Here is an 18413-nt window from a genome sequence, read left to right on the forward strand (position 1 = left end):
CCCGGGCCTATGCGGCCCCCCAGAGACCATGGGATCCAGGATCAAGTGAGTGCCCCCCGGAGCTCTCCAGCCCCGCTTGCAGGCCCTCAGGAAAGCGGGAGGGCTCTGGAGAGCGAGAAGGGGACTTCCCCGCCCTCCTTCCAGCTCCCTGTGAGGCCGCGCGGGCGAGACCCCGGCCGAGCCTACAGGCCTCGGGATCGGGCGAGAAAGAGGGGGAGAAAGAAGGGGGAAGAGTGCTTCCCACCCCCCCCAGGCCAGCTCGCGGGCCGGGGAGGGAGGAGGCGGCAGGGCAGAGGGCCCCATGCCGTCAAACCCCAACTCGGCGGCAGGACCCCGGGGCGGGGAGCTCCCCGTCCCCCCTGCCCTGAGGAGGGGAGGAGAGTATCGTTTCCCGCCCTCAAGCCCAAACCTGGTCTGTTGTCTACTCTCTCTCTCCCTGTCTTCAGTTCTCCGTGTGGTAGCGCGTAGGGCCAGGCTGTGAGGGCAGTTTGAATTTTATCGGTGCAGGCCGTAAGGAGGATTGGGGCTGCTGGAATGGGAAAGTCTTCATTGCCAGAACCGGTGACGTCTGTTTTGGGGGTGTGGTGGGGTCGAGAGAGTTCAAAGCCTCCTTGCCTAGGTTAGAGTGTGCTAAAGTAAGGATGGGTAGTCTAGCTATGATATCTTGAAAGTGCATTAGCAAGGGGCTTTGGGGGAAGGCGAAGAGCAGTGCAAGTGATTAATGTGTTGGGCCTGCAGCTCCGTGCCCTCAATATTTTTTTTAATTTTCATAAAACTGGGGGTTGATTTATTGGTAAGCCCTGTTGGTATGTTTGATATTGTCACTTTAAAGATCTCAGTTCATTCATATGCCATTCCAGGCAAATTCAGTTCCTCTGAGACAGGTAGAGGTGTAATAAAGCTATCACCAAGCAGGCAGTGCTGACATCTTTGTCCATGAAAGGTCTGATAGAGTGGAGAGATCCAGTTAGATTGTATTTTACTCAGTACTTTCAGTAGGTGCTGTTGAGCAATTGCTTTTCCTTCTTGAACATAGTGTTCTTCAAGATTACATAGGGCTTTAACTTTTCACCTCTTTTGTTTAACTTGAATATGAGACTGGAGGAGACATAGGTTGTAGTGTCCTTAGTGTGATGACACATCTTCATGTTTCCAAGCCCATAGGCTGGATAGACATAAATGTGTGTCTATTCAGCCAGGTGTTTTAGGAAAATGTAAGTGGATAATGAGTGCTTTTAATGATAGCACTGAGGTGATTGGTTGGTTCCAGAAAGCAACCTTCCTTCTTCGGGAGATACTGTGGGGATAATTTTTGCACTTTTTTTGGTATATGGGTTCTCAACTGTTGCTACAAAAAATCAAAGTCTGAGAAACTAGTTAAACTCTTAGCTTACATTCAAATACAGGTAGAATGTAACATTGTTACTATTTAGACAGCAGAGCAGTCTATATCTGTAACTTGCACCTCCAGATCTTGCAGTGGTCACTTCAAGATTATGATCTGAAATGACTTCTTATGATGACCTTATCTTAAACCTATTAAAAGGCTGACGCTCACTTAAAATGTAGTTTCTTTTGTGTACATACTGAATCCACAAGCTGTGTTTACCATCTTTGGGTTTTTCATTGCTAATTTGACTTTGCATACATTTTGCTGAATGTGAATGTAATCACTCAGATAAGATGCTTCAACTGGAAGCCTCACTGGTATCAGTGAGGAGATGTAGCAGTTGGAAGTATTTCTTACAGCCAATGGACCTTAGGGCTTTTTCTGTGCAATCTTTCAAGATTACAGACGAAGCCCAAAGTCTGTCTCTGTCACCAGGAAAACATAGGTGATAACCCCATGTAACCATTACTTTTCGTTCCTCTTGGACTCTGTGAGAAAGCATTTTGTCTGTTGTGTGATTAAGCAACTTTGCCTTGAGCAACAATTAATAAATTGCTTTTTTCCACTTCGGACAGAACACTATGCCCAAGTAGAGTAAGGACAAAATTTCAAAACAATCTTGAAATATGTAAAGAATGAGAGAGCCTGAGTAAGAGGCTATTCTGCTCTGCTGTTCTGAGCTGGATGTTTAATCTAGCAAAGATTTTCAAGTTGATAAGTAGCTCCCTTACTGGGGCAGGTGGGAGCGTGAATGAGAACTATTTTATAATTGGGTATACTGAGGCATGTCTCCTTTAGTGGCATCGCCAATATGTGTTGGAGCCCTAGCAAAAATCCAGTAGTCAGATCTCTTGCTTCTTGCTATAGATTGATAATTATGAGGGATATTAAACTCCTTGGCACATACTCACTTGCACATACTGTGATATACTCTGCATGAAACCTGGAGATATGTGTCAGTTATATTTTTGATGGATGTATAGTAATGAGTCATTTGAGTGAAAGATTGCTTAGAGGAAAGTAGCTGCATCAGACTGAAGTGAAAGAAATCAAGAAGTTGCCAGCAATCCTGTAAGCTTTTGGCTTGTGTATAGCTGCAGGCGAAAAAAGGTAAATTGAGTATTGGGTTACACTGTTGGATTAAGCTTCATGTTGGGGCATGTCATATGGTACATGCAAGGCACTCTGTGCCAGTGAGGTAACGTAAAATAGGAATCTATTTTAAGATCTTAATCTTAATCTATTTAACCTGGCTGCTATCACTTCTTGGTAGCCTTCAGTACTCAAGACGTTACAAGAAAGAATGGAATTTTTTTTTTTTTTTTAAATAATGTGTCAATATCAATCTGTTCAACAGAATTGCATTGCACCGTAAAAAAACTTGGCATGTTCCTTTCCAGAGGTGGTTGTATTTCAGTGATGACAGAAGAGATCCCTAATACTAATCTGGGAATGCTTCTGGATATTTAACATAAAGTTTGCTATATACTGAAATGTAATATCTATTTAGGGAATACCAGGCAGAAAAAGTTAAATATTTGTAAATTAATCAGAGATTGAGGTGCAATTTCTGAATTGAATTAGCAATTACAGATTTCTGCTAGTAAGTTTTTTCTGCAAGAGTTGAGCAAGTTAGTCTTGTTACCAGACAACTAATTATCAGTGTCAGGCTCCTCTCTTATGCCTCAATTTTTAAGTAGAATGATACTTTCTGTCATAAGTGCTATTCAGTTTTCCTATGTGTAGAAAAAAATGCTGCTGACAGAATTGAAATAGGCTTTAGATATGTAAGGTATGTACTTCCATACATACAGCTTTGGAGAAGGACTTTATTTAATTTTATTCTGTACAAATCTCTTGCAGTTTGGTAAAAACTAATAATTTTGATTGTAAAGGTAAATAAATATCTTATTTAAGATATTACTTCAATGTAAAATTTAATTTCTTTGCTTTGATACTAAAGCTATTTCTACATCAGAGAGATTTGAAGTAATTCATACAACTAGCATTTAGCACAAAAGCATTCTTTTCTCATAGAGCTCCTTCCTAAATTTCTATTTACAGAAAAGTATTGCATTTCCTTCTGAAATTATCCAGTTATCAAGTAGATGGGGTGCTATGTATTTTTGTACATGTCCTGTGTATATTTTTTATTGCATCTGTATGTTCACTTGATAACTGACCATGGGTCTTTAAGTGGTTATTGGGAGGAAAGAAAACTCTGTGTGTGTGTGTGTGTTTAAGGTTATAATGTTGTGGATGATTTCAGTGTGTTGAGGTTTCAATACAATGCACAGGTGGCATTAGATGTCTGCAGGGTAGTTTAATAGTCATAAAAATGGACTGCAAAATATACATATTATGATGCATGTTTATGCTATATTTGCGAACTGTATGAAGTCTCATAGTGACTTGTTTCCTTAATTCCACTGAAAAGTTATAAAATATTCAGAATTCAACAATGACTTCATTCTCATACTGAGGTGTTAGCTTGTTGAATGCAGCCTTTAATAGTAAGTTTCTGACTTGGCAAAGCTACTTTAATTTCACTGTTCATAGAAATAAGTGGGCATTTGTCATGGAATGTTAAAATACAAAATGTGATGTCTTTTTGTCTTAAAGTTTTGGTATGTAGTATGTGCTCTTGCCAGCTGTGTTATACAGTCTTTTCACTAAAGAATTTGAACACAGACCCTAACATAATACTAAAAAGGTGTTTGTTATTTTATCCATTAGCTGTAAAATATTATAAAATTTATAAACTTTTAATTAAGGAAACAGGGTGCTAAAAATAAAGACAAAAACAAGGAGGGTAAGATAAGGCTGCACAGCAATATGTATGAAAGGAAAAATACATTTTTGGTGTTACGTGGATATCATTTCACCCTCATCCTGTACCATGATTGTAGGAATGTAGCTAAGAATCTCAATATTCGAAGCAGATTATATGCAGCAACTCTAAGTAGCACAGAGAGAATTATGCAAGTTCGGTTTATACTGGAAAATAATAGTTGATTTGTTGATTTTATTTTTCTCATAACTTATGAATGTAGTTTTCTGAAAAATGGCTACTTAAGACAAATCAGTTTGGAACTGGTGGCAAATTAAATTAACATTAATTGAATTGTGAACCATTGTTGCTCCTGAGAGGTGCTCTGTAAAACTGTAGAGTGTGATCATATGCTACTGAAACCAATGGTAGCTTTTATGTCAATTTAAAAGGTGTGGGGTTTGGCTTAGAGCCACTTGAGTAACACTAAGTGGGCCCGTGGCATGGTTAGAAATGTTTTGTTTAATCCCTTTTGGTGTTAAAGTAGGATTAAAAATAATAGAAATTCTCTGAAGAGTAGGCTGAACTCCTCGACATGTTTGGTTTGAGATGCTACGTAAGATGAGTTTCATTTTTTTAAAATTATTATTCAGGTAGAATACTAGCGCACGCATGGGTTTTGTCGTTATTTTCATCCTTAGCTGTAAGGCAGCTAACGAAATTCACAAGTAATTATACCTCAACAATTTTCTAATGTTAGATAGTTTACATTAACACATAGGAGACAATATTATCACTGTACAGGCAGCCATAAATTTAGAGCAGTAATTATGCAATTTTGATTCTTGGTTTTAACCAGAAAGTCTAAGAATAAAATGTCACATGTTCAGACTTACAAAATCCTTATTTCAGTAAGTAAACAACTGCAGTCTAATGTGTGATTCTCTTTGATCTCATAAAAAGTTTTGGAGTAGCTAAAATTGTTAGAGTCAAGAATTTAACTCAAGATACGCTTTATGTTATAATCACCTGCTAACTTTACATACTCCTTATGAAATGTAATTCCAGAGCGTCACTTATGGAGTTATATTAGTAAGAACTGAAGATGTACATTAAATATTAGGGGTTTTTTAAGTCTTCTGTCATTAACTTTTTATTACTGGTATATTTACAGTTCTGGAGCAGAATAATTCTCTTTCCTCAAGCTTCATTTACATTTTGTAGCTGGATTTGGTATAATTTTTTACTATCGCACCTATTTCCTTATTTCGCATGCATCTGGCAGTTTTCTGGATTTAAGACTCTGGAGTCTCATGAGGTGAAACCTTGTCCATTTGTAATATTCTTCAGCATGGCCTTTTTTTTGACAAAGAGAAATATTTTGACAGGTATTAAAGAGGGGAAGTGTCTTCATCCTAAATACAGCCTCTTAAGTTTTCCAGTAAAGTATGCATAAAATGACTTTGCATACTCTTGACTGCAGCTTCTTTTTTTTTTCCTGTTTCCTGAGCAAATAGGTGTCATGAAGTTGAACTCAAGGGTCACAGTAATGAAAATGGGAATCTGGGTTGTTTGTCCCTTGCTGGACAATGTGACGGTTTTCAGTTTGGTGAAGAGAAAAGCATATTCAGGATTTTTTTTTTCCTGAAAAAAATCCCTGTATTTAGCACATAGGTGATTTACTTTCTCATTTGAAAGTAAAGGTGAAATAAAAAGAACTTGCTTTTGCAAGTTGCACACGTAATCAAAATTACTATTGTGGCCAAGAACTGAAATAAGTGTTGTTTCTCTATCTGAGTAGCATTCTGAAAATTGATATAAAAGGCATGGTTTTATTTTTCTGGCAAAGTTCTGAATGATAGGCCTGTGATATTTGAGTACCTAGAAATGCAGACTAGTCACAACAGTTGAATTGGCTTAAAGGTTCCGTGTGCTTGATTTCTATTGTTTTAATTCTTTTTTTCTCTGTAAAAGTTTTAGACACCCTGTTCATACTAACTCATCTGAGCTTCAGTCATATCTTGTTACATACTAGTAAGGCAGAAAGATCTGATGTGAAATCATCAGATTATGAAACAAGAAATCTAGTTTATCAAGTTGTCATTGTAACGTATGCATTCTTAGAACCCTTTTTGACTAAGTAATTGAAAGCACACTTGGAAAAAAATTCTCAATGTGCTAAATACTGTTTTTTTTTCTTTCAGACAAAATCCAGAAACTACCTTTGAAGTGTATGCAGAAGTAACCTATTCAGGAATCAGTTGCATTGGGAAAGGTACTGTTTTGCACTGTAATTCTACCTATTTATTGGCTAAAAGTATTCTTAAGAACCACGTATTGTGAGATAATGAAGTACACTTAATATTATGCTGTTCTAGCTTTTAAAGATATCTTAATCACTGGTTCTGTGGAATCTTTTACAGTTAGGACTAATAATGAGAAATTCCTGCCTCTGTCCCTGATTATGGGCAATTTTCTGATTTCCTTGACTCTTTTGCCTTTTTTGTCTTTTAAAATAGAAGTAACTCTTACTTCATTAGATTGAAAAAGTAAACGCATATTCAAATTTGTATTTGCTGCTCATATACGGAATGGGTAGTTTTAAAACAAAAAAATACTGTAAAACTTCTTGCGTGGAATTTCTTTTTACTTCTTTCTTACTTGTCTACAGAAGTATTTTTATCTGTTCTCAGAATTCTTCCTTTGATCAAATGATTTTACCTAGAAATAAGGCATGAACACAGCTTATAATTTAGTTAACTATTTTTACCAAACACTGTTATCGAGCCATAGTTATAAAAGTATTTTTCTGTAATATTATTTCTGACAAGTATTCCTATGTTTAAGCTAGAGAAGTCCCATAACTGCTGACACCAACATGTAAGTATACTTGTGAATTTTTGATTGCACTTTTTTCTAAACCTGAGGAACTTGATCAAATAAGCAGGAAAAGCAAAGGCTGAAGTTCGTAATCCCAGAATTTAGTTCAAGGTACTGTTTTGAGAGATCAGTCTCTAGAATGTTAGGAAAAGGAGGGATGTCAAAAATAAATAATTATGATTAGTCAATATATGCTGAAGTAATATTTCTTTTATCTTTTATGAAATGATCATGTGTGTATTGTATATATGGTATAATGAACCAATGGAAGGGATTTTTATATTTTATTGACTGGAAAGCCACTTATCTCCTTTTATATCTGTATTTGTTTGTTACAACCAGCAAAAGTCAAATAGCTGCAACTCTTCCATTTACTGCCAAAGCCTCCATAGGAGTTGTAACTGGAGTACAGTTTTGGCTTGTCCTACTGCTATATGCCATCACGACTATTTGATGTAACTGCAGGAGCCCTTTTAATAACTAGTCTTTGTTTCTGCACATCTGACCTGGATTCCAGTGCCAGAAAATCTGAACAAATTTGACCATAAACATTACATTGTACAGTACTAGTGTCTGGGTATAATCTTCTCTTTGAAGTTCGTTTGCATCCCCCTGGAGGGATTAATTCCCTGCTGTGGGAAGGTGGGTTAAAAAGCACGGAAACTACTTTACAGGTTTTTAATTGGAGAATTTAGTATACATTTTGTTCTATAAACCAACTGATTCTGTGGGAGTTTCACTTAGTTGTGTTTTTAGGTTTGTTGTATGCACTTGTAGGTGCAAAATATTCAGAAATTGTTTTAGTGAGTAAAAAAAAAAAATTAATAATTGTTTTTACAACTCATTTATTCTGAAGTTATTAATTCTCTCTGAATAATCTTTTAAAAGATTTTTCCCAGCCAATTTTTTTATATATTTAAGGGCGCCTCTTAGGAGGTCTTAGAATTGTGTATCCCCAAATATTCTGTCCTGTTCTAAATGAAGGTTGTTTGGTTCTCTGCAGCGTCAACTGTATTTAACAGCTATGCTGTATCCCAGGCAAATCACCATTGTAGAAATATAGACCTAGAGACCTCCACGTAGTCTTTTCTACTTCATGACTAGCTGTTCTATGCCAGAAGACCAAGAATATGTATCAATTGGTTTTTTTGCAGTCAGGGAATGTATGTTACATGGCAAGGAGCAGTTACTGTTAAGAAAAGCAAAATGTATAAAAGGTGTATAAGGAACAAATTATCAGGCATGTTTAAAAAAAACCTATTTCTTCCCATGTAATGGATCCCAAAATTAACTAAGACAACTGTTTCTGAAGTTCCTGTCTAGTATAATAGTGCTATTGATCACTTACAATGCTTTTAATTCTTATATCAATCTTCTGACATGGTCTTGAGAAGAATGAATTGCTCCAAAGCTGTAACAGTCCTAGTGTGGGAGATTCTGGCTTGTGGGATGGTAAAACATGCCTCTATTTTCTCTTATTCAAAAGTTTGTGTAGCAAAGGATGTTTTCCATGTGACTGTTAAATATCAACTGCAATTAAAAGCTTTAATATATTTCATAGTTCACTTGCATCTTGCTGAAATGGGAGATGCTGACTGGTGTTATTAACTACTGACAGACAATTGTACATTCAAGTAGCCTCATTGCTCATGTAATTGTTAACAATCTTGAATTAAATGTTCATTTGGTTAATAACTTTTGAAATTAATTAAAGCAGCATTATCCATTGAGTATCATATAGAAGGCTCCCTCTTAGTTACCAAGACAGTTGACTGCAGAAGGAAAAAAATCTGTTCTGGGCTCCAAGAAAGACATCAATAAACTGGAACAAGTTCAATGGAGGGCCACCAAGATGGTGAGCGAGCTATGGCACTTGCACCGTGAGGAGAGGTTGAGAGTGCTGGGCTTGTTCAGCCTGGAGAAGACTTCAGGGAACCTGAATAGCAGCCTTCCATACCTATGAGGAGTTCATCAAGATGAGATATCCAGGCTCTTCACAGTGGTGCATGGCAGGAGGACAAGAGGCGGTAACATAGACCAAATCAAGAAGTGTTCTGACTGAGTATCGGGAATGTGCTCACCAAGAGGACAGTCAAGTATTGGACCAGGTCACTCAGAGAGGTTGTGCAATCTCCATCCTTGGAGGTTTTCAAGACCTGACTGGATCGCAGCCTGAACAACCTGGTCTGACCTCACACCTGGCCCTTCTTTGAGAGGAGGTTGGACTGGAGACCTCCCGAGGTCCCTTCCAGCCCAAATTATCCTCTGATCCTAAGATTTGATTCCTAGAAATGTAAGCTTCAGGAACATCTGGAGGATGTTTTGTACTCTTAAGGTATGAAGAGAAAACTTAATCGAAACCAAAAAAGTTGAAAAAGCAAACATTGTTTTATTCTAATCCAGGCAGAACTCTGCCAAACCACAATGCAATGTGTGAACTGAGAAAGGAAGTGATCACTGGATCAGCTCAGCTGTGGTCTCTCTGTCCTTTCCCCTCTAGATTGTGTAGAAATAATCATAGAATCATTAAGGTTGGAAAAGACCTCTAAGATCATCGAGTCCAACTGTCAACCCAACACCACCATGCCCACTAAACCATGTCCCTAAGCGCCTCATCTACACGTCTTTTAAATACCTCCAGGGATGGGGACTCCACCACTTCCCTGGGCAGCCTGTTCCAATGTTTAACCACTCTTTCAGTAAAGAAATTTTTCCTCATGTCCAATCTAAACCTCCCCGGCACAACTTGAGGCCATTTCCTCTCGTCCTAAGATCCTGATCATCTGTGCTCAGCATTGGTGATTTGTATATTTCTGGCACATGAAGTCTTTGGTATATTATACAATTCCAGCATTCAGTTGTATCTAAAAGCTGTGTTTGTGTTTTTCTTTGTTATATTCATAGATCTTATTTGGGGACTTAACGGATTTTTCTTATTGGGTCACTTTATGTAAATGTGATATCTTTGTTTTGAGAACTGTGAAGCAAGATAGCTGCAACTGTGACTAGCAACATTAAGATGAATATTTGTTATTAAGAAGGTATTTCCTTAGGAGAAGACAATTACCAAACCAGTTTTTTGTCTTACGGTTGTGTTTTCCGTGGAAGCTGGGAATTCCCCTTAGCTAATTGAATCTAAGTTAGTGTGTGTGGTTTGGTGGTTGTTTTTTTTGTTTTTTTTTTTTTGAAAGAACATTTGACTTCCTAAAATTGAATGAAAATACAAAACTGCTTTTATCTTAACTTTGTTCCCACTCTTCTTTTTTTTTCTTTTTTAAAATATTTTTACTTTTTTAAATTTGGGCTGTCTGGAATTCAGAATTTCTTCCCTTAATACTTCAGTGATGCATTCATTCATGCTCTACATGTTCTACTTTTCAGTTTTATCAAATAGCACTGTTCTCTTGTCCATACCCTCTTCTGATAAAAAGTTGATGTCTTCTCACCAAAAGTCCAGGGCAGCAAAATAGAATAGAAAGAATGGAGTCTGCATCTTTACAGTGACAGTACATGGGAGTTACCTAGTGAGAAATCTGTGTTGTGTGTGTCAAGTATAAGTATGTCAAGCATAGGAACTTTGCAAGTCTAGTGCTTCTCACCAACTCCCACACGCTTACTTTCAGGAAGACAGGAAAAAATAGTAATGGTTTCATTTAAAAAATGGAATATTATTACAGGAAAATAGTGACTAAAGCTTATAGTGTTGATACTTTGATTCTTTCCTTTGTAGTATCAGGTAAGTATTGGGTAATGACTGTGACTCAGAGGAAAAGGTGCAGTTCCAAGGCTGATATAGAAGCCTGGCTAATAGGCTGACTTACGTTAAATAGTCTTAACAGGTACCTTTTGTGCAGTGGTGTAATTGGGATGGAGTAAGATGCTAATACTGTACAGATGGGCACAACAAAGCCAACTCTTTGACAAGCATGGCTGGTAACTTTGGCTTTCAGCCATTCCAGGTGAATAGAGAGATTGTTCGGACTTAAAAATTTCATTACTAAGACAAATTCTAATTCACATATAAGGCTTTAATATTCTATGGCCTATGTGTGGGGTTTGTGTCTTTGCCTTTATGCATTTTAGTGCTGTGTAGTTCTGACAGTAGGAGAATTTCTAACTTTCCTTATCACTTAGATATAAGGAGGCCATCTGCCTCGCTAAATCCAGGTGTATTGCTTTTAAATAAAACACAACCAAACAAAAAGTTTTTAGATTTATCATGATTATTTTGGAGGTTTCACTGATAGGAGTTAACTTTGCTTCAGGAATTAGATAAAATAGACCCTCCAAAATCATAGATAGAGGGGAATAATAATACAGCTTATTGCCCAGCAGATACCAGTAATATATTCTGGACATCATCTATAATTGCATTAGTTTTGCCCTTCTGCTGTGATACTTAAGTAATGAAGTATGACTTGGGAGAAATGAGTAAATGTATGCTTTAGTTGACACTAAAATAATTATTATAGCACTTCTGAACACTACATGCAAGGTTTAACGTCTTTTTGTTAGCATACTGCTTTATGTTATGTTTTACTCTTCACCCTAGTTTAAGAAAAATGTTTAAAACCAAACTTTTTTTTCAGTGCTTTTCACACTCAGTGATACCAAAATATTTGCAGCAGAGGATGTCTGTGCTGTTTGTTTCATCACTGATGTCTATAGTGCTTCTCAAATTCAAGAAGCTAAAAGGGTACCCATTTAAATCTTAGCTGGAATTGCTAAGTTCTCTGGCGTTAGGGCAGTGTGTGTTCCATAAAATAGCACATTCCTAAGCAAATAATGTTGGACATTCTAAACTGAAGCTACAGATTACAGTTTTAACTTACCTTAATAAGTTTTGATGCTAAGTCTGTGTCTTTGGTGCGTGATCTTCTCTCATTCATTGGAATTGTTAAATGCAGTGGATAATTTGAGATCAAAATAGATGCTTTGTATGAAATACTACTATTTTACTGGATTTCTTTTCCCATTTTTAAACTTCATGTAAAGGAAGGGAAAATGCATTTTATGAGATTGTGAAGTCCTTCTAATGGAGGCCTTGCGATTTGTCATGGCATCTCATAATAGTAAAACTTCACAGAAATTGAGGTAGTAAATTACAAAGAACTTGTATTGTTTCTTTTACAAATTATAACTGCTTAAGTTAGCTTAAGCACTTCTAGAAATTCAGTTCTATACTATTGACATATTGTATGCTTGCAAGTAGAGTAAAGTGCGTTGGAACTGCATTTTCTTTTTTTTAAACCAGCTAAAATATTGTTTTGGGGGTTTTTTGAGATGCAGAAGTAGAAAGAATCTACTAGCAATTTTAGTTTAAATACCTATATAAAGAAAGTGAAAGCATACTAACTACTTAAGAAATCTTTCTTTTAATTTTCAAAGCACTTTATGATCTTAAAACTGCTGCAGATCATTCATCAGAAATATGATGTGACAAATTTAAGGATGTTGCTGGACCTCAGCCAAAGATCCTCTCTCGTTAGATGGGGCTGTGAGGAGAATTGTAGTCTAACTGTCAAACTGTTCATGTAGAAAAAGAGAATTTGTTAGTTTAACGTAGCTGATCAAAATAGTCTCTAAAGTATGAAGATTTGAAAGTAAATGCTCACAAGTAAGACACCCCCACACACCCCTGTCTGGGAGGACGTAGCATGCTTTTGTATGGGGTTTTTGTGTTCTCGCCAAAGCAGACATTATAAAAGTATGTCAAATCTATAGCTTTACCATGTAGCGTGCCAAAAGGCCTTTTTCCCCAAGGACCTCATCTTTCATCTTTTTGTGAGTGTAGCATAAATTCTTGCTGTGTGTTCAAGGAAAAAGCTAAAATGGTTTAGTACAGCTAAAGGATTTATTTCTTCTTTTTTTTTTTTTTTTTTTAAAACATGGTAAGTTAGAAGCCTAAGTGCGATAGCATGGACAAAGTGTAAGTGTGTCAGTTTAACAAATGTTCACTGGATTAGTAAAGGAAATGTAGTTTATACTACTTCTTTTATGACAGAATTTAAAAGATATTGCTGTAAGACTTGCCATGTGCTTCTTTCTTTTCTCGAAAACATACCACTAAGTTGAAAAGGGAGATGAATCTTAGAAGGAAACTATTAACTCTGAGGGAGTTTATCATTGTTTGAGAGAAAGGATGAAATTTGCATTTGAATTGGCTCTGAGAGTAGCATGTACTACTAATCTTGTTCCTACTAGAAGCTTGTGAGTAGTTTAAGTACTTCCTTCTTTACTTTTCATGTTCTAGCTTTGTGTTGTAATAGCTCTTTCCCTCCCTCCCCTCCTTCCCAGTAGATCACAAATGTTATAACTTAAACTAATCGAAGTCCTTAACTCTATTGGGAGAAGTCATGATGTGCTTGGGCCCTAAAATTATTCTACAGTTGTCACTATGTTTTCCATGATAGGACTTTCACAGGTAGAGAGAGCTAGCAGGTTTCTGTCTCTGCAGATAGACATGCTGCTACTCTTTATCATTATCTTTTTGTCATATGTTGTAATTTCAGATAATAGAGCAGTAACTCCCATAGAGATGAAGTATTTTCTTGAACATAAGCAAAGTTACTGGAGTAGGATTAAGTTAAGAGTTGGTCATTCAAAAGTTTGTAAACCTTACCGGTGCACCTCTCAGAGCAACCTTTTTTTTTTTTTTTTATGGTGAAAACATTTTGCTGGTTGAAGTTTGCCTGTTCTGTATTGAGCAATAAATAACATACTAAAGGTTTAGGAATAACAAAGGAAGTGCAAAATTCAGGTCTGTTTCCATTAAATAAGGGCTTTCTGTTGAACATGTGCTGTAATTCACGTATCGCAAGTTTTCCTATCCCATCTTTACGGTGTTATGTTGCTACACCTAACTTCCTAAAGCAGGCTTGGAAAAGTAACCAAATCTAAGTAGATAGGTAGTATTTGGGAATTCTAATTCTCCTAAGCTGCTGTTTTGTTTTTCTGTTTCCATTTGATCGCTTTTCTTCTAAGTACAAACAAGGTGGAAGATTTTCACAAACAACTTACTAGGACTGCAGTGTCCAGATCAAATAAGTAGCAGTGTCTGAACTGTTTTGTTTAAAGACAGTTCATAGTTTGGCTTTTACAATATAAATGAAATACATAACTCAATTTGAAGAGAAACTCACTCTATTAAAAATATTAGAATCTGTCATATTGCAAGTCATCATAAATTTTATCTAACACATTTTTTAGGTGTTCTTAGCTGATGATATGAGATTTAATAAAACCCAAAAATGTTAATATCAAGTATAACTGAATGTTCTTCCATTTCTGTAAGTTATTTTGTGAGAAGAGATCTGTTTGTCCTTTTTGCTTCACGTTTTAACTATTTCTGTCTACAGTCTTTTCTATTTCACAAGTATTTACTAGTCTGCACTATATTGCTACTGCTGGCACTGTTTAACTAGACAGAAAAATTCAGCACAGAAAGTCTTACTCACAAGACTTAACTCTTTTGTTGATTTATATTTTTTTAGAGGAGCTTGACATCTTCATCAAGTTCACAGTGGGCCTGCTTTGTTTGCTTTCTCTTGAATGCTTGATAAGATTTTTCTTCTATTGTTTTGTGCAGCAAGGACAGAACTTGCCATGGCTGAGGTGGTTTTTTTGTAAATCCACAATATGGTCATTGTCTGCTGCTGAATAATTGTGACTGCTTTTTGTACAACCAGAACTAAGGCTTTGGCTGTGAACAGATTCCTTCTTAGCGTGAAAAGAGACTAATCCATGTAAATACAGCCCCAAAATAAAGCTTTACAGAAAAAGGGAAAGGCTGCTAAGCAGGAGGGCAGAGGTCAGCAATTTAACCTTTAACCTAACAAATAAGAAGCATGAAAGTTCCCGAATTGGTTTACAAAGGCAAGCTCCTGTGATCTGTCAGTTTTTCTTTTCATGATAGAGTTGGGTGAGAAAACTGACTGACAGCTAGTGCCTTTTTAACTGCAGGTTGAAATTAACTGCTAAACTGAAACTTCTTTAGGGAGGTTTTTTTAGTGATTTTAACAAATTATTTTCATTCACTAGCTGTACTTATAGTTTTCCTTGAATTTATAGAGGAGTTTGAGTGGTTGCTCTTTTTAAAGAGTTCTTGAGAGACCCAATTTAGATACCAAATACTGCTGAAACATTTAATATTTCAGCATTTGAAGCATTTAAGAATTTGATGAAGCACTTGTTGCAATTAACTCTCTGTTAATGTGCTCCTTTAAGAGTAGGGCTGTTATTCCAGTAACTGTAAAGAGATTGTACTTTGAATAGAGTAAAAAAAAGTGTTGTTAAAGAAGGTGTGTGTGTGACTTTATTTAAGGGAGTAATTTTAACTTTAGTTCATTCTCAGTCACAAAATTTTCCAAGGTGGTTTGGTTTTGTTTGTCCTTATTTAATCACAACAGGTAATCTCATTAATGAGTGTTAACTTTTGCTTAAAGCTTAATGTGTCTGCAATCAGCTGTTAATCTAGATATAGACATTTCTGTAAAGAACTTTTAATTAGAGTGTCATTCAGATGAAAAAGAAACAAAGAAGTAATGACTTTAAGGTAGACTCCGTGTAGATTAAGAATAGCTATTTTGGGGGTTTTGCCTAATGTTGTAAGCACCATCCCAGAAATGACTGACGTTTGGTCCATCCACAGCTGTACTGATGCTTCCTATGAGTGTCTTCAATAGAAATACTGGAGTTTAGAAACTGTGTCCGTGTTTAGTCTGTTCACACATAGGTCAGTAATTCTACCCAGAGCACTGCTCTAAGTTTAACATGCAAGCAACGCAAATTTGGTAAAGCAAAAGATGAACTAGATCTATTTTTATTACTGGTTCTTTTTGTTTTAGGTAGTTCCTTGCAAAAAGAGAATGTAAACTCTAATTCAAAAAGAAGCCTATTGGAGTGCCTGAGGCAGTATTGGTCTGCTTCTCTTTGGTGTGATTTTTTTTTTTTTGTCATGAACAAAAAGAGACCTTGTCAGGTTTTCTTGTGGTTTTTTGTTGGTTTTGTTTTGGGAGTGGGTTTTTTTTTTTCTGTGTGGGTTTTTTTGTTTTTTTTTTTTAAAGACTGAAATAGAGTTAGAAAGAAAGATGATTCGAGGTTAAATTGTTGTCAAATAAGTGTAAAATTAATTCAAGACTACTGTTTTGCTTCAGCAATGGTTGTAAAAAAACCAAACCAAACCAAATCCCAAACCTCACATTTTGTGCTACCAGAGACAAGGCTCATCCTGCAGTATTCTACATGAAATGCTGTAGCATGCTGATTCACAGTGAAGGGTCAGCGTGTGGTACATTTCCCTGTAGCAGTGTTTGTGAATAACAGTGGTAAGACACATTTTAATCATAAAGAACTGTATTATGTTCTGTTAATATCCTAACATACTCATTATCTGTGAACAAGGTGTATCACTCGCTCTCCACTGGATTCCATCATTGGAGAGGGGAGAAGGAATGCTAAGGGAATGCTGCTGAATCCTGACTGATGAGTAAAGAGTTTTTTGGCCCTGCTGGGGCTACCAAGTTTTGGTAAACCATTTGTCAAAATTCTAGATGCTGATAGATTATTGGCTCTTAGGAAGATGATTTTTATGTCTTTTTTAGATGGAAACAGCTTTCGATATACTTTTTAATAGGGCTTATTTAATGGAAGAATGGGATAGAAACCAAGGAAGTTGAACTACAGTATTAAGGATGATAACCTTGGATGGAGGGGTGAGAACAACTGATAGTGATAATCTATTATCTGGAATGGGTTATAGTCCGGAGAGTTCATTTGTTTATACTTCCCTAGGGATTTAAAAAAAAACCAACCAAAACCAAACCCTCAAAACCCCCAATATTTAAGGAGGTTTTGATTTTTCTGAACTCTTCCATGACTGGCTCTTTGGAGAGTAATGTTTTCTAATTTGATGAACTAACTAGTAAAAACAAATGATGCATACTGTAGATAGTCAAATAATATAAGACTGTGTAGAAGTACCCTGTAGAACATCATAATCAGGGTGGAAGGCGCCACAGTTAAAAGATGAGGAGCAGGAGTGAAGGGTCCTATTTACCGCACCAAAAATGTGTGGTCTGCCCCAGACTTCATCAACTATTACAGTACATGCACCTAGGGAAGGAAAAAAAAAAAAAACCAACCCCAACTTTCAGTGAGTACTTTTAAAACAGTATGTTGGATATTGTAGCCAAAAGAATTTCCACACTTAAAATTTGTGCTAGGATTTTAAATGGTGGTGAAGGGAATTACACTCACAACTCCCATTGCATTCTACTGGGATTAACTGGATCCCATCTTTAGTTCCTTTGAAAAGTCATTTATGTTGAAACCACATAGTTATGAATATAAATAGTGGTAACATTACCTTTTTTTGAATTGACTTTTACATCATTTTATCTCTTAAGTAAATAATTACTCTTCATTTATGTCTAGTTGGCCTGTAAGATACTTTTGAGATCCTTGAGATCTTCTGTTCCAAAGATTCTAAAACCAGATCATCACTCTGTGGAAAAACACCTATCAAAAATAATTAATGCAGACTCAAAGCAAATGCTAAAATGTGAAGACAAAATAGCTGATTAAGTATCACAGTATAGGTAGACAGTAGAATCAGGCTTCTGACTTTTCATATTTGTAAGCTTCATATTTGACTTAATGTTATTTAAATCATGTGCTTTATCTTTTTGTGAATATGACACTAGGACAGTGCAAGCAAGTAGGGAAAGATACCAGGATATGTGAAACAGTTGAAGAGATGGTAGAACAGAACTGGCCTGTGGTGAAGGGCAGGATCAGACTGTAATAAAATATGGCAGAGTGAAAAAAAACCAAACAAACTCCCCCCCAAAACAAAACAAAACACAACCCCCAAAACTTTCCTTTGCATTAAGTATGAGATTTTCTTCTAAAGTTGCTCTTCACTGGCAACTAAAGTAACATCTGAGAGAGCTGGCGGAGGAGCTTGCCAAGCCACTCTCCATCATTTATCAGCCGTCCTGGTTAACGGGGGAGGTCCCGGCCGACTGGAGGCTTGCCAATGTGACGCCCATCTATAAGAAGGGCCGGAAGGAGTTCCCGCGGAACTACAGGCCTGTCAGCCTGACCTCGGTGCCGGGGAAGATTATGGAGCGGTTCATCTTGAGGGCGCTCACAAGGCATGTGTGGGACAACCAGGGGATCAGGTCCAGCCAGCACGGGTTCATGAAAGGCAGGTCCTGCTTGACCAACCTGATCTCCTTCTATGACCAGGTGACCCGCCTAGTGGATGAGGGAAAGGCTGGGGATGTGGTCTGCCTGGACTTCAGCAAGGCCTTTGACACCGTCTCCCACAGCATTCTCCTAGAGAAGCTGGCGGCTCACGGCTTAGACAAG

General features: G+C 36.9%; 1 protein-coding gene across 1 annotated transcript in view; it reads left to right on the forward strand.

Moving 5' to 3' along the window:
- Nucleotides 1–6: 6 nt before the first annotated feature.
- DENND1A (DENN domain containing 1A) overlaps nt 7–18413 on the forward strand; it is a 225181-nt gene continuing 206774 nt past the window's right edge. Inside the window, exons 1-2 of the mRNA XM_009280582.2 lie at nt 7–45; nt 6365–6435. Of these exons, the coding sequence (XP_009278857.1) occupies nt 29–45; nt 6365–6435 (88 nt within the window). The 5' untranslated portion in view covers nt 7–28. The remainder of the gene's footprint in view (nt 46–6364; nt 6436–18413) is intronic.

This window comes from Aptenodytes forsteri, unplaced genomic scaffold, assembly GCF_000699145.1.
Source record: "Aptenodytes forsteri isolate BGI_AS27 unplaced genomic scaffold, ASM69914v1 Scaffold68, whole genome shotgun sequence".
Taxonomy (NCBI): domain Eukaryota; kingdom Metazoa; phylum Chordata; class Aves; order Sphenisciformes; family Spheniscidae; genus Aptenodytes; species Aptenodytes forsteri.